The sequence below is a fragment of the Polypterus senegalus genome, chromosome 14 (assembly GCF_016835505.1).
Source record: "Polypterus senegalus isolate Bchr_013 chromosome 14, ASM1683550v1, whole genome shotgun sequence".
Taxonomy (NCBI): Eukaryota; Metazoa; Chordata; class Cladistia; order Polypteriformes; family Polypteridae; genus Polypterus; species Polypterus senegalus.
Window position 1 is genome coordinate 27,592,148 of NC_053167.1, and position 25,834 is coordinate 27,617,981.

Here is a 25,834-nt window from a genome sequence, read left to right on the forward strand (position 1 = left end):
TTTCCTCCCCTAGTCCATAGACATGCAGGTTGGGTGGACTGGCCACACTACATCGGTGTGTGTTTGTGTGTGTTCACCCTGCAATGGACTGATGCCCAGCCCAGGGGTTTCTTCCTGCCTAGTCTCACTTGGCCAAACATTATTCTCACATGAGACTTCAAGTCAGGGGATAGCCCATAACAAATTTATAGTAAACAGCAGAGAAATCTGGCACAGCAAAGAATCCACCCACATGGCTTATTCAACACCAATAATTTCATCAGTCTGTACACTCTCTGGGTTCAGGGTGAGAGCAAAAGAAAGTATATAAAACATATGATGCTGAAAGAAAATAAAAAGGCAAAACTTCTGTTATCCATTCAGGAGCTCAGCAGCACAAGGTAACTGAAGCTTAGTGATTAATTTGTATGTTTCAATGACAGAAGAGACAAAGGAGGCAAACAGACGTATACACACACACTCACACACACACGTAGTAGACCACCACAGCTACATGCATTTGAGAAGTGCTTCTGTTTGCTATGGTTTACTGTCATTTTGATTATTGCATCACTATGTGACATAAAAACAGTAAACAGAGTTTAGATAAGCATTGTTGACTACAGATACACTACATGTTAAAATACTGTGCTATATTCTGGCATAGGGTGTTTGCTTTTGCAGTTAGACAGTAATGTTAACTTACTTTAGTTATTCGTTTTGATATGCAGTCAGAAGGTGGGTGCTGCCCAGCCTCATCCGTGCCTTTACTGGTGTTGTTAGGCAGATTTGCTGATTTGGGTGTTTGAGTATTGAAGAACACCCTGGAGAGGTGGAGATATGCTCTAGAGCGAAGAGGAATGAGGGTCAGTAGGAACATGACAGAATCCATGTGTGTAAATGAGAGGGAGGTCAGTGGAATGGTGAGGATGCAGGGAGTAGAATTGGCAAAGGTGGATAAGTATAATACTTGAGATCAACAAGTACAGAGTAATGGGGATTGTGGAAGAGAGGTGAAAAAGAGAGTGCACGCAGGGTGGACTGGGTGGAGAAGAGTGTCAGCAGTAATTTGTGACAGATGGGTATGAGCAAGAGTGAAAGGGAAGGTCTACAGGATGGTAGTGAGACCAGCTATGTTATAAGGGTTGGAGACGGTGGCACTGACCAGAAAGCAGGAGACAGAGCTGGAGGTAGCAGAGTTAAAGATGTTAAGATTTGCATTGGGTGTGATGAGGATGGACAGGATTAGAAATGAGGAGAAAGTTCAGGTTGGGCAGTTTGGAGACAAAGTCAGAGAGGCGAGATTATGTTGGTTTGGACATGTGGAGAGGAAAGATGCTGGATATATTAGGAAGAGGATGTTAAAGATAGAGCTGCCACGAAAGAGGAAAAGAGGAAGGTTTATGGATGAAGTGAGAGAGGACATGCAGGTGATGGGTGTGACAGAACAAGATGCAGAATACAGGAAGATATGGAAGAAGGTGATCCACTGTGCTGACCCCTAAGAGGAGTAGCTGAAAAAGAAGAAAAGGGGTACTGAAATCTGCATCCCCTGTGGCTCATCATCATCAGCTCTCTTAATGGCAGTTCTTTAGAAGGGCTGTAACACACCGCTCACTTTAAATGCATATTTTGTAATTCATATTTTCATGAATATAGTGTGGAACGAGCTTCGGACACAAACAGATGGACAACATTTGTTCACCCAACACACACATTTATTTTACTCTAATATTTACAACTTCATGTGCACAACCCAGTGCCTCCAGCACCAATCACCCCATAGTTCAGGCCTCTTTACTCAGTGCCTCTCTTCGCTGCCTCCACTCCTCTGCTCCAAGACTCTTGTCCACTTCCACCCGACTCCAGTCATCATGTGGAGGGAGGCGGCCTCTTTTATACATGGTCAGGTGGGCTCCAGGTGTTTCCCGACACTCTTCCGCCGACACTTCCCTGTGTGACGGAAGTGCCGGCTGCGCACCCTGAAGCACTCCGGATGTCTCCGGTCTTCTTTGTGGCGGAAGTGCTGAGGTCCAGGGCTCTTCAGGCACCGGGGCGCCCCCTGGTGGTGACCACGTGCCCCTACAGGGTTGAGCTTCCAAGCCCTGCACCCGTGGTCCCCAATGCAACCAAAGTGGTCGCCCCCTCGTGGTCTGGAGGCGGCGCAAGCCCTCCTCCGGTCGTCTTGGACGTCCCGGCTGGGTACCACCCCCAGCCCCATGCCACAGTACCCCATCACAAGCTGAGACCCTTAGGGGCCAGCGGCCCATCCCGCAAAGGCAGGTCTTCCTCGGCGGGAAGCCGACATGCTCCAGTCCAGGGCCCGGTCCTGTAAAACAGAAAACAGAACAAGAGGCAGAGAAGTTGCCCTGATGCTGCCACTTTGCATCTCTCTGCCTTAAATAGGGGCAACGCTCCCCCCTCTGACCAAGCACCCCTGTGCTTGCGACCTCTGCCCCCCTTTCGAGACCTCTGTGTCCCCCATGCTGGGACATTGGACAGGACCACACACGCCCCTGTCACCTCAGCCGGCTGTGGGGTTTCTCTCTGCCCCCACAGAGGGAGGCCCTTCTCTGGACGTGGGCGTCCTGCCTCATGTCTTCTCTTATCAGAGGAACTGGCATTCTTCCCTCAGTTCCTCCTTTTCCTCTGGGACGCCGTGACGGTCTGGGTCTGCCTATGGCAAAAGCACAGCCCTGATCCATCTGCGTCCCTGTAGAACAACGCGAGGCTGCGGCTGGCTCGGGACAGAGGGCGCTAGGACCTGGGGCACACATCAGCCCGCGTCCTGCCAGGCACCCGCTGCCGCGTCCAATCTTGGAGATCCCCCTACTTTGTTCCGTTCACGAGTTTCATGGGCCTTTTCAGTGGGACCTCCTGCATGCTTCATGGGGTAGGCTTTACTTACCATTTCCGCTGTACTGCTCCGGTCGAAGGATCGAGTGTCGCGCCGTTCGTCTGCGCATGCAGTGTCTGCCCTGACGCGACTGCCTTCCCCTCCGGCTTCTGCACTTCTGCATGGAGGTCATACAGCTCCTGTGGAAGCAACTCTACGGACAGCAGGCAAACCTCCAGCACCCACAGAGCCTCTGACAAGGACAGAAAGCCAGCTGACGGTGAGCTTACCTGTCCGTCAGCGTCACCCGCTGGCTGCTTCCTGTGGGCCTTTTCCTCTGGCCCAATCGGGTCTTTTTCCGGCACGTGACGGACATTCCTTGGTCCCGCCTCTGTACAGTCATTGGCAGGCACACAAGACACACCAACTAATCGTGTGCCTGTCACAGGGAGGGACTTCCGGTCCACGACCACTTTGGTCTTCCTCCTGGTGCTGCAACGAGCCTCCGGGCAGCTCTGCAGCTGCCGCGGCTTTCTGAGCATCAGCGACTCCTCTCCGGCAGCTCTCCCTGCTGCCGTCGAATCGAAGAAGAGCCAAGGTTCAACCTGCGCCTGCCACCGACACAGATCCAAGCAGCCCCTGCCTGCAACACAGAAAACACACACGGCCCCCCAGGGCTGGTTGCCGGCAACCAGGGAACTTACCTCCCAGGTCCCGTCTCTCCAAGGAGACGTCCTCGGCGTGGCCTCCCTAGGTGACAGGCCCTCCCTTGCTCCGCCCATTGTCTTCTCTCACCAGGGGGAAACAGCTCTGCTGCAGACCGGTGGCAGTCTGTGGGGAGAACTGGTCCCATGGGGTTGAGCATGCGCCGCTCCCGCGGCATGTGTGTGGGTTCTGCTGTTGTGCCAGGCCATCCACAGACTTATTTAACGATGCAGGTCTCTGCCTTGAGAGATATATTATCTAATATTTACAAGTTCAAGTGCACAACCCAGTGCCTCCAGCACCAATCACCCCAAAGTCCGGGCCTCTTTACTCAGTGCCTCTCTTCGCCGCCTCCACTCCTCTGCTCCAAGACTCTTGTCCACTTCCACCCAACTCCAATCATCATTTGGAGGGAGGTGGCCCCTTTTATACATGCCCGGAAGGGCTCCTGGTGATTCCCGACATTCCTCCGCTGACACTCCCCTGTGTGATGGAAGTGCCGGCTGCGCACTCTGAAGCACTCAGGTTGTCCCTGGTCTTCTTCCCCTCAGCTCTTCCAGGTGTGGTGGAAGTGCTGAGGTCCAGGGCTCTTCAGGCACTGGGGCACCCCCTGGTGGTGACCACAGACTCCTACAGGGTTGAGCTTCCAAACCTTGCACCCGTGGTCCCCAACGCAACCAGGGCGGTCACCCCCTCGTGGTCTGGAGGAGGCGCAAGCCCTCCTCCGGTCCTCTCAGGCGTCCTGGCTGGGTACCACCCCCAGCAGCATGCCACAATAGCTTACAATTCTTGCTAACTCACATCAACTCCTAAGCTATTGTCGTAACGGTGAACAACAGAGAGCACACACAGCACTTGTGACAACGTATAACTCTTCAAATGCCAATGCATAATCAGATGTTACAGAAAGGTTTTTCACTTGCAGGAGTTTATGTTTATTTTTAACATGTGTAATATGCTCTCTGCACACACAACACACATTTATATGTCTAAAAGAGTTTTTAGGAGGTTTTTCGACTGTTCCTCGTAATCAAAAGCTTGCTGTCTGTGTAATCAGGTTTGCAAGAGCACCTCTGCTCTTTGCAGTTTGAAATCACTGACTATACTTGGAACTCCACCTTCATGAGGCATTGGATTGGTTTAGAAATGTGACAGTCAGTGAGCTGTCTAATTGTTCCCACCCAATTTTAAGCAAATTTCACTCATGGTTGTCTCCAGGCGTACGTATTATCTGTTTGACATCAGCTTCATCCCTATGCTCTGCTGGGATAGGCTCCTGCTACCCTGATCAGGATTAAGCAAGTTTATAGTGTGTGATTTTATGTCATTTGCTATAAAGGAGTGAGATTAGAATCCATCCATTCATCTTCCTAACCCACTTATATCGAGCAGGATAGCTCAACCCTATCCAATAATGTTATTATTATGTTAAAATATATAGCTTTTGACAAATGTAAACTTTAACTTCTTGTAATTATGCTTTTTTATATTAGATTTCTGGAGAATAAAAAAATTAAACAATGTAAAATGCTTTGAATAATAGATTTTTAGATTGTATTGATAGCAGTCTATAGGGAAAGGGTTTATTTGTTTTTCATAAGGGGGTGTCTGTGTGTTATGAAACTGGAATGAATGAGGCCTCTTTCTTTTTTAAAAATAACACATGTCCCAAAGGCTACAAAAGCAACCTATATTGGGTGGTACTTACAAATTGGTGACATTTTTAATATCTGTAATCAGCAGCAATCTTCACAAAAGTTATTTAATAATGCATGTCTCCTATCACTCTTAACAATAATGGTTCCACAATGGCAGTAACAGAAGGGATTCTACTCTGTTGAGCCCTCGATCAAGGCCCTTAACCTGAGAATTGCTCCTATGGCTGCTGTGCAACGGCTGACCCGGTGCTCTGACATCCAAAGCATACGCGAAAAGACAATTTCCCCTTAGGAATTTATAAAGGATATCAAGATTGAAAAAAAAAATACTGAGCTCTGTGATTCCTTATATACCATTGATTGACGAAGAACCATTTAAATCTGGGAATGGTTCTCTGTATATGAAATTGGTTTTCAGGCTTTAAAAGGTTCCTTTTATGTATACAAAGCAGAAATCTGTAATGTAAAGTACACTACCCTATAGGAGGACACAATAGAGCAAGAGAACCTGAACTTGTGAGAGTCCATAGGTGTTCCATAATTCTGTTATCATTTATCCAGGTCATTAATGAAGTATGTTACAGATCTAAATAAATAAATATTCCTTCTGGAAATTCTATGTGGATTTTTCTTTTGGGAATCAACAATGGTTCCCCTATGGCATCACCCTGAAGAAACAGTCTGGTACTTTTATATTTAAGAGTATGCTGGCTTATTGCTGAGCGCACCAGAGAGGGATCACAGATATTGGAGATGGTTGCCAAAATAAAGACATTTACAAAACATTTCATTACTATAAAGGAGCATCATGTATTTTAAATCAGAATAACATCCATTATATATATATTTATTAATGGTTAAGGTATGTAATTGCATTTACCTGTGAATGTGTTACAGCACTCTCCACCTGAACTCAAGCGCCATACACAAATAAAGTTAAATTGAAACTGAATTGTCAAACCGGTTAAGCCCACTTCAGAGTCACAGGCAGAGTGTCTGTCCATTACTGGCCTAGATCAGTATGATCATAAAGTCAGGCTGGTTTGTTTCATTTGATAACTTCATTCAGGTCACAGCTGAACTGCACAATATGCTGCTCTGAATGGAAGATTTGAAATGTTAACCATTGATTCTGCTTTGATTTCAGGTCCTCACAGTGTCAATTCAATGTGCAGTGCCCTAGAGATGACATTCTCAAAGTATGTCCTGTAATCCGCCTGTGGTCCACAACAGTGTGTCCAGTGGTCTGAAAGGGAACAGTCGTCTTATGGATTCATTAGTCTGTTACGTACTTAAAGTAGGCATTACAAACCTAAGTATTTATTAATAAAAATCAGGCCTTTGTCCAACATGCACACTGCTAAAAAAACGTAGGTTCGTGAGCCATGGCTCTAAAACAACCACATCATGGACACGCCATTTGCGTTTCATGCAAATGGTAACAACGTTTTTTTTTCAATTCCATTCCCTCCTGCTATGCTACTGCGATCTCATCTTCAGTTTCTCTCTTGAAACTTCTTCAGGTCAGTCTCCACTGTGGCGGACTGCCTGCTGCTCAGCCTGGCCGGGATGCCCAAAGAAGAGAAGGATTGGGGAAGGCAGCTACTTAGGGGCACTGCCTCCCCCAAGACGCCAGATGATGAGTTCCCCGCAACATAGTGGTGCCCTGGATTCCCGCATGGCATCATGGAATTTGTAGTTCAGCATCACAGCCCTGCTGGATACCGTGGGTGCCTCCAAGAGACACTGCAGGAAGATCTAGGGATCTTTATTTTCCATATAGCCCGGAAGTACTCCAAAATCATGGGGTTGGAAGCCGCAAAGTACTTCAGGACTGAAGAAAACCTCAAGTTCTCCATCTGAAGTGCTGGCAAGTCACAGAGATGGAAAAAAGGAAGCACTTCTGGGTCAAGGACTATATAAAGGACTACTGAAGGTGGGAGGTGAGATTTGAGTATATAATTATTGATTTACTGGTTATTTAATCTGCGGTGGGTTGCGCCCAGCCCGGGATTGGTTCCTGCCTTGCGCCCTGTGTTGGCTGGGATTGGCTCCAGCAGACCCCATGACCCTGTGTTCGGATTCAAAGGGTTGGAAAATGGATGCATGGTTATTTAATTGCCTGTTTATTGTGGGTGGGGTGCTTGGAGGCACTGTTTAAAAGAAGAAAATAATTAAACAACTTCTTTGTGCTTTTAACTCGTGTTGACAGAGTCTGTGTGTTGGGTTAAGCGCTGGTATAGCCCCATCTAGAGTTACACCACATAGTCCTAATGATCTCTTTTATGGAGGACTGGCTGAAATCCAGACAGGATTAGGATTTTAGTATTTTTCACTTAAATAGCAATTAGTAAAATCAACCTCTCCATTCATTTTCTTATCGAGCTTATTCAGAGCAGGGTCGGAGGGAAACTAGAGTCTATCCCAGCATGTCAACATGACTGTTGGTCTTAGGTGATCTGACATGCAGCATCTATGACTTTGGCAAAGTGGCCCTGTCCTGGGTCCAAAATACTTTAAGTGCCACTGCCCAGTGGAATTAAAATGAAATGTACATCTGTGATATGCTAGTATTAATCTGTAAATTCTACATGGCTCTTCCTTCAAATGTGTATTTGTATGCTATTTTGAATATGAGGTGAGTTTTTTTGGCACAGAACTCTCCTTGTGAATTACCAGATTAGAACTAAAGGTTTTTTTCACAGCTGTAGGTTCAGAGCCCTATAATACTAAGTCACACTTTGGGGGTTGGTGTTTGAGGTCCCCTTCCCTAACCCAAATAGGGCGTGGCCTATTCAAGCCCATGGCTGTAATCAGGGGGGTTACTTCAATGTGTCAGGACTAAAAGGGGTGTGACTCCACCTTAATTGAGCTAATTGAACTTCAGTTCTGAAGCGCAGACCCATACGTGCTGTTCAGTTCATAGACACCATGTCACCTGTTTAAAAGTCTGTCTGTATATTGAGCATGTGCTGCAATGCTTTAATATGAAATGCCTCATCGCGTAAGCAACAACCCAGAAAGACACTTAAGGAAAGTCCACAGATATTTATTCAAGCCTTCATATTCACAAATGTATATACAGACCGAATTTCGATAGCTGTTGGTGTCAACTGCTGGCAAATTTCCATTTACGTGCATGGCTTTCCTGCAGGCTGCTCATAAGCTCTTGCTATGCTGGTTTACAAGGCGGTCCTTGTTCGACTTTATAAGCAGTTCTACTGTATCTTGATTATCCAAAAGGCTTGCTTTGCAGAGGATTACTTTGCAGGGTCGACTGAGGCTCGTTGAAGATTACAGACAGTTGCGGTAGTGATAGAGAGAAATGATAGAAGCGGAACGGGTTGCGGGTGACGGTGAAAATGCAAAGAGGAATGTCGGTCAGATATTTACTGCACACCTTCCATCATCTTGAGGAACTCTGCAAAAATAAAAATGAAACAGCGGATCATTCGTGCTCTTCGCCAAAGAGAGGTTGTTAGTAAAAAGAAAAAAATATCCAGACGATTTAACATAATGAGCTATGTGAAAGGCGCCATATAAAGTTTGACGGAAGTTCACGGGGTACTCCAGCCAGAACAACGCGCCACCTTTAATCCCAAGGTGCTTACTTATTTTGGGCACAGGACACCACTTCTTAAAATAATAAATCTGGTTCTGAAAACCCCGTAAAAAAGTAACCGCCTTGCTAGCCATACAGCGCCTGTGAGTATAAACTGAACATTCATTTATGTAGTGCAGCACACTAATCGCTCTCCTTTGGTAAAAGCGCAGGAGCGTCGGGATTTTTTAATCTTTAATTTTTTGGATTTCATTCACGATTCTATGACATCATCAGTGAAGTCGACACTCACCGTCAAAGTCCAATTTGCCATCCTGGTTTTTGTCACCATCAGTCATCAGCTCGTCAATCTCGGCGTCCGTCACCGCCTCGCCGCCGCTGCGGATGAGCTCGGCAAACTCTTCGCGGTCGATGTAGCCGTCCGCGTTCCTGAAAGAAAATGCATAGAAGATCGGTCGGGAAATGCAATGTCATTTCTAATATTATGTGATTAAGTCAGTCTGCAGAAATTAAGAAGAAATCAGATTTAGAGGAGGCAACTGCAACACAGAAAGACATGCCGCAAGTGGCATTTTGTACGTCGCCATGTGTTTGGTTTAATGACGGTGGGTGCCGTTAAGGACACTGTTTAAGGTATTGATTCTACTCGAACAGAGAATCACGTCAGTCGCCCGGCTTGGGTTTTCCTCTCCACTAAAACCACTAGATGGCGCAGTGCTGGAGCGCCCATTAGAAAACCATTCAACTGTTTAAGACCTTAGTGGTCATGAGGGTTGCTACCAGTTGCACAATCAATGAGTCATCTCTGCCTTTAAATGATGTAATTATTTATTAAGATAACATTTATTTTTTCTTAATTTACATTTAGAAAGTGTGACAATTATATTTATGTTTCTGTCATATCTTGAAATGCTTTATGTTTCATCATTTTGTGAAGTTTGCTTTATTAATTGTATCCAAACATTTAGAATTAAAAACCAAAGGAGCACACAAGCCTGCAAACAATACTGAATGCCAGGGGTCATCTGTTTCAATGTTATACACTCGTATGTATTAGAAAATAATGGTTTAATAAGCAGATTCTTATTTTTTAAGTTATAGAAGAAAATTCATAACCATCTAACATAACTCAATTCTTTTCTATATTCTGTAAAAGGTAGCATAACCAGTCTGTATTTTCAGGATAAATGCAAAACATAACTTATTCTGGCTTAATTAAAGAACAATAGGAATCCAAAAAGAAGACATTGGCTGGGACAAAAACCTGTAGCCATTGGGGAGGGGCTCAGAACTGATCTTGTAGAAGTGTGGATGACCCCAGAACTTGTTAATTTACCTTTAGTCTCCCCACTTCAAACTTTTCTTTAGGAAACACAACATGTTGGAACCAGAAGTTAGTGACTGCCAATCTAAGCAGCTCTTGGGGGGCATCTCTTCACTGTACCTGTCAGAAGTGGGTGTGATGTAAAGTGGGCAGAGACCTCATTGCTTACATTAGGAAGTGAGGTGCAAACTTAGAAGTCAAGTTTAGTGAATCGAAGGACTACACGTGTGTACGCTTCCCAGTGCCATGGCAGCAGAGTGCATTATTATTGCTTATTATTTAGCTGATGCTTTTATCAAAGATACGTTTAGTTACATTAGTTTTGTTTTTCCAGTTGGGGCACAGGCAGGTGAAGTGACTTGACAGTGTCAGTATCTTGATATGAGCCCACAGCCTCAGGGATTGACGCCCAAAGCTTTAACCACTACACCACAGTAGCCAGCAGCTACTGCTATACATACCAGGGGCAGTAAAGGCTCATTAGTAATATTACTAATACACTGTCATTTTCAGCTTGTGTCAAAGTAAGGCCATAGCCTCATGATAAGAGCAGTCAAAAGAATGATAAAAGTGAAAGACTGGCTAATATCCCAGAGTGCTCAGGATAACAGGATCTCTAACCCACTTAATCCAATTCATGGTCAGGTTAGCAGGGTCCACTCAAGTCGCACCCGAGCTCTCACTCCAAATAGGATTGATTTAGAGTTGCAAATTGGCTTAATCTGCATGTCTTTGGAGAAATGGAAGGAGAACCCGCAAAGACATGAGGTTGAACATACAAAGTCCACACCAGCAACAACTAGGCACACGATTTGAACCCAGGACAGTGTGAGGCAGCAGCACTATTAAGCATGCTTAGAAATAAATTATAGAAGAATAATAATGGCTTCATCCATTCAGTTCATGTTAGTACCTTTAGAAGCTGAGGCTCAACACCAAGAGGATGTCAGTCTATCCCACACGGATACCCTACTCCACACCCATCTAGAGCTGCCAGTCAGTCTACTAATCAGGTTTGGCTATTGTGGGAGAAAACCTACAGGCGCACTAGGAGAGCACGCAAACAGTGCCCAGAAAGTGCCACAGCATAATGAGACATAGCGCTGAACAGCTGCATGGTGGCACACGACCTTACCCATACAGGTGTACCATATGCATGTTGCAGGACCGTGAAAGAAATTTTAACAGCCAACCCTTGGGGTGTGGATGGGGGGAGGAAATGTAGATGTCAAAAAGAAAACACCTGGGACAAAATGGTACCACCGGTTAGAAACCCATTGATTTCAGCATTGTCATGGAATGCTAAAGGCCTTTCAGCCATACTGTGGATAAGGCAGAAACCAGCTGTGAGTGCTACTACTGTAACAATTATTATTATTATTCATTTTATTTTTATTATAATGTCAAATCAGGGTCACCTTAAAAGCATCATAGGTCCCCAGGCAAAGTATTGCGCTGGGGTCCCTGTTTTGATAGCAAGAGAGAAACATACGTAGACATCAGAAACATTGTGGGCCCCAATGTCCTGGGGTCCTCGGCCAGCACCTATTGTACCCATATGTTAAGATGGCTCTGATTGTCATCATCTTCTAACCTGCTTCATAAAGACTATTATTACAGGGGGTGCTGGTGCTTAACCCAGTCAGCACAGGACACAAGGCAGGAACAAACTCTGGATAGGGTGCCCGTCCATCGCAGGAATATTATTATTATTATTATTCAAAGTATTTTCTGGAATAGGCTCTTTGCTACTGCATATGCCAAGACACAGGGCAGTTTTATGTATTGTGTGTATGTGTACTGTATACTGTATATGTTAAGAGACTGAAACATTTTTAAAATGGTTCCTTTCTATAGTTTTGTTTAGGTGTATTGGTTTATATGTAATGTCTGTAGGCTTTTGTGTAGTGCATGAACACACACACACTTACCCAATATGCACTACGGCCAATTTAGCAACACCAATTCATCTGACTTGCATGTCTTCAGACTATTGGTGGAAACCCACACAGACATGAAGAGAACATGCAAACTCCATGCAGGGAGGGCCCGGGATGTGAACCCTGGTCTCCTTACCTCAAGGCTGCAGGGCTACCACTGCATCACACTGTTGCTCTTATTATATTATTAATAATAATAATAATCATTTAAATTGAATCAATTTTCTGAAGCTGTCAGTTCATTCCAGTTCTGGCTATAGGCTTCCAGAGTCTGTCCTTTCAGCACTGAGTTCAAGATAAGAACAAACCCCGGACACAATGCCAGCCTATATTAGGGAACACTTATGACACCCCTACACTCAATTTAGTGTTGCTATAAATATGTAAATTAAAAAAAAAAAGATAATTAAATCATTTCACATTTTGACGTGAAAAGGGTGGATGATTGTGGTCCTGTTGCATGCTGGGCCCATTCCACCCTCTCCCTTTGTTTTTTGTCATTATTCTTCTGCACTATGTATCACTGTGCATAAAGAAGCATGCCATGCATGGGCGCCACTCAATGGCTCAGAGTCAATCTCCAGCTCACTGTGGACACGTGTCTGCATTTAGACCTACAGCAGAACATACCTATCTAAGATTCTGAAGAATTCAGCCAACTCTTCCTCACTCTTTCCGGCCTGATCCTCTTTCATCTGGCGCACCATCATAACCAAGAACTCTTCAAAGTCGATGGTGCCGCTGCCTGGCAGGATAACATTTAGAAGATGTCACTCACAGTTTTGCAGCAGTGTGAAGAAAACACAATTGGACACAGGGAAGAGGTCTTACCATCCTCATCTACCTCCTCAATGATGGCATCCAACTCTTCTCTGGACGGGGTCTGGCCCAGCATCTTCATGACAGTGCCCAACTCCTTGGTGCTGATGTCACCACCACCATCAGAGTCAAACATGTCGAAGGCGGCCTTGAACTCTGCAGACAGTCACAGAAAAGTGTAGGAACACAGACAATCAGAGGCAAGCGACACAATGTCCAGCCAAGGAAGAGAGAAGTCCAATCTCAAAGCAGGCCGCTTTCAGGCTCTGCACGTCATACATAACAGAAAACTTTTGGTGTTTGTCTTTAATGTTTTTAGGCCTTTACATATTAAAAAAATGCAGCAAGCCCCAGAGGAGTAGAAACCACAGGCTCAGCCCTTATCAAGATGACACTCAGAGTGTCAGAATATGTGATTGCCAATCATAGACACATAAGCATAGCAGCACCCTCTCATTATAAACTACAGTTACATTAAATTATTAAATCAAATACCTAACAATAATTAAATTCAATTAATTCCTAGTGGAATTGCTCATCAAACATGGAAAGCAGAAACATCCCAACTGAAGCCCAGGTCTGTGTTTTAGCCCAGTACCTGTCTCCAACTGGAAGTCCAGCACACTTACCAGCGATCATCTCCTCGCTGAGGTAGGACCGCGCTTCTGACTGCGCGTCAGTCTGCAAAAGAGAAGCATCAGAGAGCATGTCAGGATCGAGTATCTCGACTGATGGCTTCTAAGCAGATTCTCTTTCTCTGCTGTCACTAGTGAACATACTGTATATCTTGTTCTGATTTGACTCCAAGTGTGCTCAGAGGTTTCATAATGCATTGTGATTTGTATTGCCTTTTGTTGGCTTTGCTATCTTGAGTGCATTTTACTATTAATCTTTATGCTTATCAACAGCTCTTAAATTTGTTTGTTTTAGGGGTCTTCTCCATGATTTATTTTTGAGTCTTCTTATCTGTACATTTTAAGAAAAAACCTGAACTATCTGACATGCGTGCCACTAAGTAGACCCACTAGCAGGACATTGGGACCATTCAGCCAAATATGTTGGCCTAAGTTTCTGCATCCCTCCTATGGTGTTCTCAACCTCTCCTCAGGGAAGTATTTTTCATACCTCCAGGCTCCATAGGATGCTTCCTGGTACCCAGTTACTATTACCTATTAGAATTTTTCTACTCCCTTGACCTGTTTTAGATATGGCCTCGTCCACAGCCAACAGCGGCAATTGAGGACACTTGTTACAGAAGTATACTGTGAGGTGAAACTGACAACAGCTGAGAACTGGACGCTTCTTGGGTGTGAAACCTCTCTTAAATTAGTATCCACGAATCTCACACTTACATGCATGCCTGTGCATGGACCATCCAGAAGAGGAAAGACAGTCAATGAGGAATGATTTGGACTTTGCAAGATGTGATTCCTCTGTCTTAAAGTGCCAACTGTTAATGATCAACCATTACAGTGACTTCCACGAAAACCATAAAAGATACCTGACTGTATACAGACTATCTATCTATCTATCTATCTATCTATCTATCTATCTATCTATCTATCTATCTATCTATCTATCTATCTATCATATAGTGTGCCCCATTGGCTTGTGCCTTGTGCCTTTATTCTCAGAACATGGATATATATATTTTTGCATGAAGAGTATTTCTGCTGATGTCTGTAAAATGGCAGACAGCTCCGTGGACCAGCTGTCTGGTCTTGTCTTGACATCCTGTGTGACACAGTGGATATGAAGAAACTGTCCGTTATTATGTATCTGTATTGCCTTATTTGCATTCCTTGGTTATTGCCTAGTGGCTTCTGAGCTGGGCAGTGGGGATCTCTCCTCATGGCCGTGTGTTGGTTCCTCCAGCTGCCCTTCACATACCCCATGTTTGCTCAGGTCATGTTAATTGATGACTAGAGACCTAGTTTGACTGAGTGTGCCCTACAATGGCCTGGCACCCCATTTAGTGTTGGTTCCTATCTTGTGCCCAAGGATTTACTGCAGCCCACTGTGAACTTGTAACGGTGAGTAGCAAGTTGACTGTAAGCTAGGCCTAAAGACATGATTCTGCCTGAGTCCTCAGAGTCAGCAGCTGAAGTACAACATAACCGTGAATGGACTGGAGATGCCACACTGGGACTGGCTTCTGTTAGTTTGCTCATTTTTGGTATGGTGCTGCTAAAGACCCTTACAGTTTCAGATACCTTTTTTCTACACCTTGTAGACCTAGCAGACTTACTCATTGCATTCATTGGTGTGAATTTTGCTCTTTCTCCTGTGTCCTTGTGAGTTCAGAGACATGCAATTTAGATCAACTGTGAATTCCAAATTGAACCTGTGTGTATAACTGACGCCATGTCTGCAGCTGTCTTGTGCTCCAAACTGCTGGGATCTCTGAGATTAAGCAGGGTTGAGGGTGTTATGTTATCGTTTATGGACTCGGTCCCTGCTAGAAAATGGCTCGACGTAAGAAGACAGCTGGTGTGGTGAGACAAGTCTGAAGGACAGCAGGAAGCCAAAAAGATGAGTGGGCTGAGAATTGTAGCTGTCGGTGAGCTGCTCCCAAGCCTGTTAGGATAGAGTTCAGCCTCAGGGAGCCCTAAATTGGATTGAGTAGTTAAGAGTATTACTTTAAATGTCTTGGCAGATTATGAAGATTATACTTAAAGCACGGAGGATTTTTAAATTCTGAGGACATTACTAAATTCAGACCTGATAGAAATTTAATTAACTTGTGTTAACTTTACATTATAAATCAGAAGTCATTTTTAATTCATTTACAATATTGTCGAGCTGCTTTTACAAAGGAATTTTTCATGGCACTCTGCTGTATTGCACTGCTGTGATCCTGCAACAATGAAACGTGAAAGTAATTAGACGTTGAAGGACTGGCTGGAATAAACTTTTTAAAATCTCAAGTTATACAAATCATTAAGTACAGTGTAACTGCTGCACGTCTGACCCCGACTGTCGTGTCATGTAACCCCAATTAAATTTAGCATCCCAGCCTAAGAACAACAAGGAGTCACTTAGTGTTTGGATGGAATGTGCTGTTTCAATGAAAAGTCCCTCTTGGTGGCATCTGAACTGCAAGGCCAACCTAGGATTGGGTTACCTCATTGGAATTAAGATCATTTTTCATCTGACAGTGTACTCACCTTTCTCTCACTAAATTTACAAAAAGAAAAAAGTGAGCCAAAAACAGAGCCATAAAACAGTGACTAAGCAGATCTCCAAGTGCAAGCGATATGGAGCTACATCTGGGATGTAAATGAGCCAGCCATGTAATAAAATAGCAGGAAAATACAAATTCTAGACATGTAATGTGTTTCTAGGTGCCCTGCAATGGACTGCCATCCCATCCTGCCTTACACCTAATGTTGTCAGGATAGACGTCTGTGTTCTGAAATTCAATATTGGACTAAATTGATTCAGAATGTGAGTAAAAACTTTAATTATTTATTATTCTCCAGTGAAAGCTTGAGATTACAATTAACTTGGAAAATTCCAATTGATTTCCCAAGAGGCTACATTTGTTCTATCCAAGTCCAGATGTTAAAAAACTCCAAAATAATAATAAAATTTGTTTTTGAAAACAATGTTGAATTTTTAAAAGAATCAGAAATTAAATTGTTAAAAAAATGCATTAAAAATAATATTCATTTGCACTCAGTAAGGCTAGTATTCCAAGTGAGTCTTCCATTAAGCTCCCTGTTGCCAAAAAGGACACACTTCCAAGCAGAGCGTTTCCCTTCTGGATGTGTCCTTTGCATTATGTGATTGCATATTTACTATGGCGAGATAACAGATAAAAAAATAAATGAAATGTTTAAATGTTTTTCAATCAACTGCTTACTAGACTGATCATCCTTAACTAAGAGACCAAAGGCAGACTTCCTTCCTTCCTCTGCTGATGATCCCACTATATCTGACTTAGCAGACAGCTCTGCTTGCTTCTCCCCCCTTCTCACTCAATAAAGAAAGCAGACAAATTCAGGGACATCCTTACCATGTTTGCAGATTATGGAGGAACACTTCCTCCCCACTTGAGTCCTCTGAAGAATGAACTGCTGCTGCTGTCCTGCACAGAAAGACTAGGCGCCCACTGGGATTGATCCGACTCTTTAAAGCAGCCCCCCTCCTGCCCCTTCCCACAGAACCCACCCCCCTCTCCCAGTATAGCATCTTAGACATTTTAGGGCAGAGGTCTGGACAGCCACCAATCACACCCTGGTGTCTCAGTTACAGATTCCTCCCTGCAGAGCTCCTCCTGGGTGAGATCAATTGAAGAAGAAGAAACTCCATTTTTACAAGTTCTGAAGAGAGTATGTCTGTCTGTGGTCTTCCAAAGCTGGGGACCTCGTCCCTGATGAGCCACTTGAAAGAAAGTGACAAGAAGATGAAGCTGTCCAAGGACTTGAAGGAGCTGCTCTGGCTGGCAGCAGTTTGTAAAGATGGGTGTCCAAGTAAATAGATGGCACTTGCTCAGCTAACAATACATTAGAAAGCATATCGCCTGGAACTCAATCCTTCTCTACCATTGCGTCTAAAAATAAAATTTTAAAATTGGTTGATTTCAAATGGGAATATTTACAAAGAAATAGCAAAAAACTATGAAAATCGGTTTTAATGTAAACTCAATTAATATTAATAATAATATCTCTTTCTCTTTGTGAATATAGCAACCTAGAGCACTACACTTGCAGACATTATATCTTCACTGTTTTTCTATATTTTAAAAAATCATGTAAAATCTAAAGCAGATTTCTTTGTTCCCACTGATACATACTCTGTGGAAACTACTTCAAGGGAATATAAAACTCAAGGGCCAACTTGCAAAAATGTGTTCATCCCTTCATTTACGCCACTTAGCCTACAGAATCATAGTGGTGCCATACTCAAAAGAGAACCAAACAGGACACCAGTGACACATACTGGGCAAATTAACTCTTTATCAGGTATATTTTGGGGATGTGAGAAGAAACTAAAGTACTGGGAGAAACCCCAAACCATCACAGGGAGAACATACAAAGTCTACACAGCCAGAATTTAAATAACTGGATCCTTTATTTTGAGGTGAGTGCTCTGCCATGGAAAAGAAACCTCATGCATCGTTATCAGAACAGGTAAGGTCCATTTTCGATGCTTGTGCTATTTAGGATGTACTGGCCTAGCTATCAAAGGCCTAATGTGAATGACAAATGTAAGCCACTGAAACTCCCACTGGTGAGTAGCACACCCAGACTATAGATATAACTGCAACAGATATAACCGTGAGTACAAATGCCTGAGACAAAATTTGAAAAAAACTTTATTTAACACAAGTTCTGTGCTTGAGATGTTACACCATTTCTGTCCTTTGGTTCACACAGTTCAGCTCCTCTGGTGAAACTGGAAACATGCAGAGGGCTTCCAGCGATGAGTAATGCAGATCTCATTTTGCTGTTCTTGTATGGCTTTCATGACTCCATTGAGGCTCGGCTGGCATGGCTTCTCTGTTGAAGGGTGAATATTCAGTTGTGTTGTACCACAAATTGTTACAAAAAAGGTTACGCTGATGTGTTGTAGAGGAATGTTGGCAAATTACTGTATGTTTTCCATCATCTTCAACCACTCTGAAAAAGACAAAGCAAATGACACATTAAAAATCTATGAAATGGGAGCCAGTAATTGAGCTGGTGGGCACAGATAAACTGTTGGTCCATAAAACAGTTAAGAACATACATGGCACTTGTATTGGCATGTGGCTCATTGTAATTATGGCATTGTTGGGTGTTGACTTTTGCCCTGGTCAGTGTTATGAGGTGATGTATTAGTGGCATATAAGGGACCAATATTAAACAGTGGAGCAACTGAACATTTAACATCTCTATAACAAGAAAAAGTATGATACTCTTCACACTAATGGACTCTTGGTTGACTGCACATTTATAGATGGTCGATCTTTTGCATAATCGTGGGCTGCCTAAACGTTAAAGTGAGATGGTTGCTGACACTTTCAACCTTTATGGATCATGCACAACTGAATAAAATGATGGAGATGAACAGCTGACAGGCTAACCATTCAGGTACAGATGACCAAACAAACACATTTGCTACATCTGAGACAAGCTAAGCTCATTGGTACACACGGCCAGTGAAGCATCTGCACATTGAACAGCTGATATTTTGAGTGCTTAAAAAAGATGACACCCTAAGTATGGCAGGACTCAAAATTTGGTAAAGAAATGTGTATTACATTCATTGGAATGTGAACAAATTAAAACCTCTTTGTTTTCATTGTCAAAACATAACAGAGTATTCTCAAACCTGCTTACTCTAATTCAAGGACATGGGTAGCCACAGCCTATCCTGGAAGCATCTGACACAAGGTAGGGTGCACCAGTCCATCCCAATCTTTGTTAAAATGTGCTCATTTTGGGCTGATGACATTCACTATTCTCAACATTGTGAACTGACTACGTAGTTCTGAGATCTTAAAGGATGGATGATCTGTCAATTTATTTAATTATCCGATTGCCAAAGGCTGTGTCTTGGTTTTATACATTTAAGGATGGGGCTTCCCTCCCCGACTCACCATCAAAATCGATCTTGCCGTCATTGTTTTTGTCTCCATCGGCCATCAAATCATCCAGTTCTTCATCTGTCACGTTCTCACCAGAGGAACGGATGATTTCACCGAGCTCTTCGCGGTCAATGTAGCCATCTCCATTCCTGGTTAGGTGCAAAATTACAGGTGTCAAAATGAAGTGCTACTTACATTATCATAAGACTAACATGGAAGAATGGGGAAGAACAAGCTAAACTCATTGTATACTGAAACAATCTTCAATCTGTCCTCCCAATCATCATTAAACCCAGTTTGGAATGGGCCTGTGTTGGCAGCATTAGGATCCTTACTAAGATTACCAATTGGAAGTACAAAAAGTTTAATTAAACAAACCACTGCTTCAGTTATATAGGTGGGGTCTTACTGAAGAGTTAGACATGTAGTGCAAAATGACCCTGATCAGTAAGCAGCGGTGTGCTCGGGGATCACATTTGGGAGAGAAGCCAAAGAGTGTGCGTGAGACTCTAAGCAGTCCTGCTTGAAGCCAGAGAAGGTGAAGATCTCAACCTATTATGGAGTATCCATAACAGAACTCCATAAGGTCTCTATACAAGATGGAGAGTGAGCTATAAATAACATAACACTCTTAAAACTACTTGACTGAATGTAGAGTCATAGGCAGAGTTATGTGCAAGGCGGTGACCAAACTAGAATAAGGAGCCAGTTTGTCTCAAGACCCACCCTTGCAGCACCGGGTCAATTTAGCATTGCCAATTACCCTAACGTGCAGACATGGTGAGACTGTGCACTCTCCACACAGACAGCAGACAGGAAATGAACCCAGAATGCTGAATCCGTGAGGCAGCAGCAGTCACCACCATGCCACCTAACTGCACTATCAAATGTATTGAAACTTTAAAGAGAAAGAACAAACCATGGTATGGAGTATTTCTGTTTAAAGTCTGCACATTGCTTTAAAAGGATTTCATTGAATTTAAAGACATGTTTTCAAAATTATTTTTAACAAAAGGTTCAGTACTTCAACAATTTTATCAGAATGTGAGTTCCCCACAATGCTTAGAGGCCTGTCTCAGCACACTGAATTTATTACATTTTTTCCGTTTAACCCATAGCTATATTTGATTAGCCTTCATTGCTATACTGACTTCCATTTGGCCAGCCTACTGGAGGTACTACCCAGCTAGAGCTGTTTGGGCATTGATACATACTTGTCAAAAACTCTAAAGAACTCTGACAACTCTTCCTCGCTCTTTCCGGCCTGATCCTCTTTCATCTGGCGCACCATCATAACCAAGAACTCTTCAAAGTCAATGGTGCCGCTGCCTGGAAGGACAAAATTTAGCTGAGGTCACCCACATGCTGTAGGAGTGCAATAGAGAAAAGTCCAAATTTCAGAGTTTATTCAACATGGAGAAAAAGTCTTACCATCCTCATCTACCTCCTCGATGATGGCATCCAGCTCCTCTCTGGATGGGTTCTGGCCCAGAATCTTCATGACAGTACCCAACTCTTTGGTGCTGATATCACCACCACCATCAGAGTCAAACATGTCAAAGGCGGCCTTGAACTCTAAAGGCAGTCACCCAAATGTAAAACACAGATAGTGAATCATAGTGAACAAAAAGGCAGACATTAATACACTAGAGATGTATGAAAGTTTCCATTTATTGTGTTACTTGATTAAGAAATTGTTTAAATTTGGTTTCAATGGTTACGTTTTTCCTCTAAATTAATAATATTTCTTTGTGTGATAAATCCTTTAATAAGGCTTTTGTGGAAATCAGGCATCACATTAGATCATTATTAGGATACACACTGTTATTTTCTCATAATGATATATTCACTCCCATCACCACCTCAGTTCTCAGGGTTTCCAACCTTTATTAAAAAGATAATTATTTTTGAATTGATAGGATGATGGATTGGTGTCTTGACAATGGTACACACCTACTGGTTGGAACTAGTTTTGGCTCAATAATGGTCCCCTTCAGGCAAAGACAGTTTTAGATAATGGGTTGGCATTATGCTAAATGTGACAATGCAAATTCTTAGTGTTGGTGAAAATAACCAATAGGTACTGAAAATCTGCATAAGTTATATCTATTTCTGCCTTTTAGACATGGCTCCAGCTGGGACATGTCTTTAATGTGGGTGGTACTTTACGTATTGTGGCAATGTTAATATTGCCTGCTCAGCTGATGGCATTTCTCTAAGCAATGGGAAAAAAATATGGTTCTTGCAACCAAGTAGCAAGTTAAGCAGTTGTAATTACATGGGTTATATGGAAATACCCATAAATATACATAATCCATCCATCCATGATCTAACCTGCTATATCCTAACTACAGGGTCACGGGGTCTGCTGGACCAAATATACATAATGCTCTTATCTAAATTTGTGAATTATTTAAATGCATTTATGTGCTGAAGTGCAAATTAATCATCATGCTAAGTGAGTAAGTAGGGGAAAAAGACACAATCACTTACCAGCAATCATCTCTTCACTGAGATAGGACCGCGCTTCTGACTGCGCGTCGGTCTGCAAAACAAGAAGTCAAATGTTAGTGCACATTGACCCAGGAGAAGAGTAAGAAAGGGTGTAGTCCTGCCACCTTTAAAGTTACTCTAATTAAATTGCCAACATACTGTGCAGACAGGGACAATAATGGGCAAATATAACTGGAAGAGAGCAAGCAAATATTTCAAGTTTAGTACATGCTAAACACACTATTATTAACATTAACAAAGTTTGAAAAGCAGTGTCATCTGTGCCCAGCTGGTATCCATATGAATTGCTGCAGTAGTGTACTATTAACTTAGAACTATTTTATATAAAATTATAAGACTCAGTGTTTTAGGAAGGGTTTGTAATCCACTGTGATGGGCTGACATCCTGCCCAGGGATTGTTCCTCTCTTGCGCCTGTTGTTTGCCGGGATAGGTGTTGGCTTCTTCATAATCCTGCTGCTGATAAGTAGGTGTTTAGAAAATTAAAAGATGGATGGATGGTTTGCAATGCACAATCGGATTTATTTGACCTTTTCAGAGTACAACACGTTGAAAAAAAAATAATCTACTTCTTTCATGGACCAGCATCCTTTCATTTCAGTCCTGCATCTGGTGCTACCATAATAAGCACTGACTGTCAATGGATGGATACTATGACTAAAAACTAAACCAAAATTGTGTAACAAAAAATAATTATATATATATATTTATTTATACATACTGTATATATATATATATATATATATATATATATATATACTACACTCAGAACTCACAAAAGAAGTGTACTCAAGATAATGTCAAATGTTTTTCTCAAAATTCTTCCTTTTTTCATTAGGATTTAATAAAAGAAAAATCTGGTATAGGAGTAAACAGGTTTGGCATTCTGATAAAGTGGGACTGCTAATGAATAAGAGATAGATCATTTTTGACTCTGCTTTTGCATTTAAATGTATTCTACTGAAAGAATGGTATATTATATGACTGCATAATATTTTTTAACAATTTATAGAAATTGATTTACTTAAAAAAATAAAAAGTAAATAAAAATTGAAAACAATGTGTGTGTCGTACAATCATTGGGTTTACTTATTTGTTCTGATAACCTGCCTCATTCAAAACACTGACAGGGTGAAAAGGTCAGTGCATTATAATAGCCAGTGACACAAAGCAGTGTGGCCTTGGTTTGCTTTTGTTTGGATGGCACTTTAGTTAATGCAGTTTGCACTTGAATAAATTCCCAATCTATGTTGATGTTTTACATTGATATAACAGTGAATTATCATAAAAACAAACACTTCATGCGATGAGTATGTAAAACTTCTCAAACTTTTTAAACCATTCACCTATTAGATTCCAGGATATTAATAAACCAGTGGCAGGCGCTTCCTAATTCCTAATACGGAGCAGCAAAAGGCCCGAGATCAGTCATTTTCCCAGCTCATTTTACAGAAGGGCCCAAAAGCCATCTTCAGAGGGCTTGTGATAGAGGTGTTGGGTTACATGGTAGTAAACAGGCCACCGTCCTCTGCTGGATAAAACCTTTACTGCAGTTGCTACGCAGTGTCAGGACCAGCTGGGCACATGTTCTTTGATACTGAAGTACAATCCTTAAGACAAAACTCTACCATGTACCATTTATAAGGTTCCTGTTAGTGATTAAATTAAGCAGGTAATTTTGGATCGTTTGAAAACTGTTTAAGTATAAAATGTTGACAAGAAATCAAGATGCTACATGTGTTTTTCAAACACATGCTCTGATTAGAAGGAAGTGCTAAACGCCCATTTAACAGTTGCAGCAAATCTAGCAGTAGATTTCCACTAACATATGTCAAAAAAGAGACTCTGAGTTATTTGACACACCTCTAAAGATTAAGATTGCAGGATGGTTTAATACTTGTAAATGTATATAACCTCTCAATCAATATCAGCTCCTGGCTATTACACTGTTTAGAACTGACAGAACATTGCAGCTCTAAAATCAGAAACAAAATCTGAAACCTCTATTAGACCAAATAGGGAGATGACATGAAAGCTCAAGCCTTCTGCAGTTGTTCAGCAAACAGTGGTGTTTCAGTCTGTTCTTACAAAGGCAGTCTACTCTTCCATTAATGAAACTTGACACTTGCCATGAGTGCCCCTAAGTGTGCTTCACTTTGTGCTGCATCTCAACTCTCACTATAATTCAAAGTGGATTCTGATCTCTGAAAACATGACATCCTTTAGTCAAAGCCAGTCCAGAATGGAGAGACACAGTCCACTCACAATGGGCTTTGCTCTCACTCATTAAACTGGTTGACTCCATGGCCACCTTAGTCCCCTCTCCCCCAGTACCCCATACCCACAATCAATCGATCTACCTCTCTCTATATACATTAATTCAAACTAATGAAAAGAAGAAAAAAATACCAAGACATTTTATAGTCACACTATAACCAGTGGACTTTCTGTCTATAATCAGGTCATTGGTTATTCCACCGACCTTTCAAATTTCATTGATAATTCATCCATTAAAGCCCTCACAATTCAACCAGAAAATATTAAAAACAAAATAAAATAATTTTTACTATAATTTGAAAAGTTAAATGACTAAAGAAAACCATGGAAAACATAATCAAATCAAAAACTTCAGTAACTGATGTTAGTGTTTATAAAATCAGGCAAACTGTTCATAAAATAAAGGTTTGAAGTAATGGAAGGCTCTGGAGACAACAATTGTTGCTAAATTCATCTATCCATTTTTTTTTCTTTTGTTCCTCAGTTGTTATGCCAACAGTCCAAAAGTTGTCCTTTTCTGCTGGTCCCATCTGAGGCTGTAATCCAAATACTGGTTCTCTTTCTTGATTCCTCAGCCCTTATAAAAACCATGTCACAATTAAAGATATTAAAGAAAAAGTCCTCTTACCATTTTGAATGAGTTTACTTAGTGACACACGGATGAAGAAAGCCAAGAGAGGGCACCCAGACGTCCTCCACAACACAACCCAGAAAGCCTGATTGTCTTAGTCAGCTCCTAGATTTTGTACCTTGACACATATGCTAAGATTCTTCCAAAATATTCAGGATTGGGTAAGAAGTCCAAGCCATGTCTGAGGCATCCAATCAGAAGCTCAAAGTTTTCTAGCTATGTGGTTACTTTGATTGACAGCACAGGCCATTTCCCCTTATTTAGATGAAGGACAGGCCTCTCTGCCTCAATGACATTTAAAGCAAAACCTTGAAGATGCTAGTAAGTTATTTTGGACACACATCAACCGAGGAGTTATAGCATATGGCTGTTCTACAGAGAGGGAGGGGAATCCAGCATCTTAGAGCAGAATAATAAAAGCTAATTGTGTTCTTGTTCAGCAGTGCCTTGCATATAATGGAGGCTGGTTAAGTTGTATATGCCTTGGTAGTCCTTGATCTGGCACATCATCTGTTAGTTAATGTCCCTTGTATAAAAGAGTGTTCATTCATTATTTTATATCACTAATTCAAAAAGAATGGCCTGCTGCAAATATGTCTATATATAGTCTTTAATTTTTTCTTCAATTAGACAGGTGACAAAAAAATAAAAACAAATTACAAGGACAAAACACAGACATACATAGGGATAACTATCTACAAATTTTCTAATCCAACGTAGACCCCAGGCACCTCAAACACAAAGCATGAGAAAGATACCTACTTGGGGAATTTAGCCTAACATGGTTGATGAAGTGATGCTTGAGGAAAACTGGAGTGCCTTGAAAACATTTACTTGAATTCAGTAAAATATAAAAACTTCACACAGATAGTTGTTAGGCCAGGTCTATGACGCTATGGTTTAACAGCACTAACACCTGGGTCAAAAAGGTGGCAGGTATTACAGTTTCCAAGGTGAAGACCCATGGGAGTGGAGTTTGGGTAGGCAATGGAGAAACACATTTGGATGGCCTCAAA

General features: G+C 42.2%; 2 protein-coding genes across 2 annotated transcripts; both read right to left on the bottom strand.

Moving 5' to 3' along the window:
• Positions 1-8,211: 8,211 nt before the first annotated feature.
• LOC120514784 (troponin C, skeletal muscle-like) lies at positions 8,212-16,945 on the bottom strand. The gene is made up of 6 exons (XM_039735340.1): positions 16,842-16,945; positions 13,453-13,504; positions 12,836-12,979; positions 12,635-12,749; positions 9,033-9,169; positions 8,212-8,599 (listed from the first exon to the last, which is right to left on the bottom strand). The coding sequence occupies exons 1-6, from the start codon at positions 16,842-16,844 to the stop codon at positions 8,568-8,570; spliced, it is 483 nt and encodes a 160-aa protein (XP_039591274.1). The 5' UTR covers positions 16,845-16,945; the 3' UTR covers positions 8,212-8,567.
• Positions 16,946-18,116: 1,171 nt separating this feature from the next.
• Positions 18,117-24,926, bottom strand: LOC120514846 (troponin C, skeletal muscle). Its single transcript, XM_039735451.1, has 6 exons — positions 24,816-24,926; positions 21,891-21,942; positions 20,829-20,972; positions 20,612-20,726; positions 19,410-19,546; positions 18,117-18,447 (listed from the first exon to the last, which is right to left on the bottom strand). Exons 1-6 carry the CDS (start codon positions 24,816-24,818, stop codon positions 18,416-18,418), a joined length of 483 nt encoding a protein of 160 aa, XP_039591385.1. The 5' UTR covers positions 24,819-24,926; the 3' UTR covers positions 18,117-18,415.
• Between the last annotated feature and the right edge of the window lie 908 nt (positions 24,927-25,834).